This window comes from Lytechinus variegatus, chromosome 7 (genome assembly GCF_018143015.1).
Source record: "Lytechinus variegatus isolate NC3 chromosome 7, Lvar_3.0, whole genome shotgun sequence".
NCBI classification, from domain to species: Eukaryota; Metazoa; Echinodermata; class Echinoidea; order Temnopleuroida; family Toxopneustidae; genus Lytechinus; species Lytechinus variegatus.
In genome coordinates, this window is record NC_054746.1 from 29,159,910 (window position 1) to 29,161,112 (window position 1,203).

At 42.1% G+C, this 1,203-nt stretch overlaps 1 protein-coding gene across 1 annotated transcript; it reads left to right on the plus strand.

Moving 5' to 3' along the window:
• Positions 1–222: 222 nt before the first annotated feature.
• LOC121418094 (uncharacterized protein K02A2.6-like) lies at positions 223–990 on the plus strand. The gene has a single exon (XM_041611800.1). It carries the CDS (start codon positions 223–225, stop codon positions 988–990), a length of 768 nt encoding a protein of 255 aa, XP_041467734.1.
• The last annotated feature ends 213 nt before the right edge of the window (positions 991–1,203 follow it).

A 1,203-nucleotide genomic window follows, 5' to 3' on the forward strand; every position in this document is an offset into this window, starting at 1 on the left:
GATAAAGCAGTGTGAAACATGCCAGAAACACCAAGCAAGACAGCAGAAAGAGCCACTGCATCCCCATGATGTACCACCAGCACCATGGACCAGACTGGGAACCGACTTGTTCATGCACAATAGACAAGAGTATCTACTCGTTACTGATTACTATTCCAAGTATCCCATCATTGCTAAGCAGCCAAGCTAACCGATACATCTAGTGCAGCTATAGCAAGACAGATGACGGGAATCTTCAGTCTGTTTGGTCCACCAGAAGAGATTGTGTCTGACAACGGTCCACAATTTGTCGGAAAACCATTCCAAGACATGTGCAAGAAGTGGAATATCAAGCACATCACTTCTTCACCGCACTATCCAAGATCCAACGGATTAGCTGAGAGAATGGTTCGTACAATCAAGAATCTGTTGACAAAGTGTTCTCAAACTAGCCAAGACAGTCAACTAGCCATGATGCACCTGAGAGCAACACCAGTTGACAATAACTTGAGATCACCAGCAGAGATGTTGTTTGGAAGACCCATCCGAACCACATTGCCAAGTCACTATCTTTCGAGAGATTCTGCTGCTACCGAGTTTCTCTTGAATAGGCAAGACAAAATGAAGGAAGTGCATGATCGACATGCAAGTTCTGATCTGCCACCACTGCATGTAGGACAGCCAGTGAGAGTTCTGCATCCAAGAGACAACACTTGGATACCAGCCAAAGTATCCAAAATCTGTGAAGAACCTCGATCCTATGAAGTTTCAACGCCAAATGGAGGAATATTGAGGAGAAATAGATCTCACTTGAGGGAAATTCCATCCACCAACCCAACTCCAAAGCGTGTGAGGTTCGAAGAAGACCATTCCACAGAAACTCAACCAGAGGAAGACAACGTCCAACGAACACCAATGTCCAACTCTAATCAATCTCAACAGACATACTCACAAACCACGAGGTCTGGACGCACTATTCGCAAACCAGAGAGATTCATGTTTGAAGATTGAACATTATGAACACTCTAAACTCTCAAACAAAGAAGAGAAAGAGAAGAAAGAAGAACACTGAAGACATTAGTGTAGTTTTAAGTTTGTTATGTGCATGTATAAACATTGTACATTATTTTTGGTATGTCAAGATAGTGTTTACGAAATTATCAAAAAGACACTATAACCAAAACTTATTGTTTGGAAATATTGATTTCAGGATCAATCCGGTTA

Bases quoted from the DNA above. Each gene is read 5' to 3' on its own strand.
- LOC121418094 (XM_041611800.1), top strand. From the start codon at position 223: ATGACGGGAATCTTCAGTCTGTTTGGTCCACCAGAAGAGATTGTGTCT.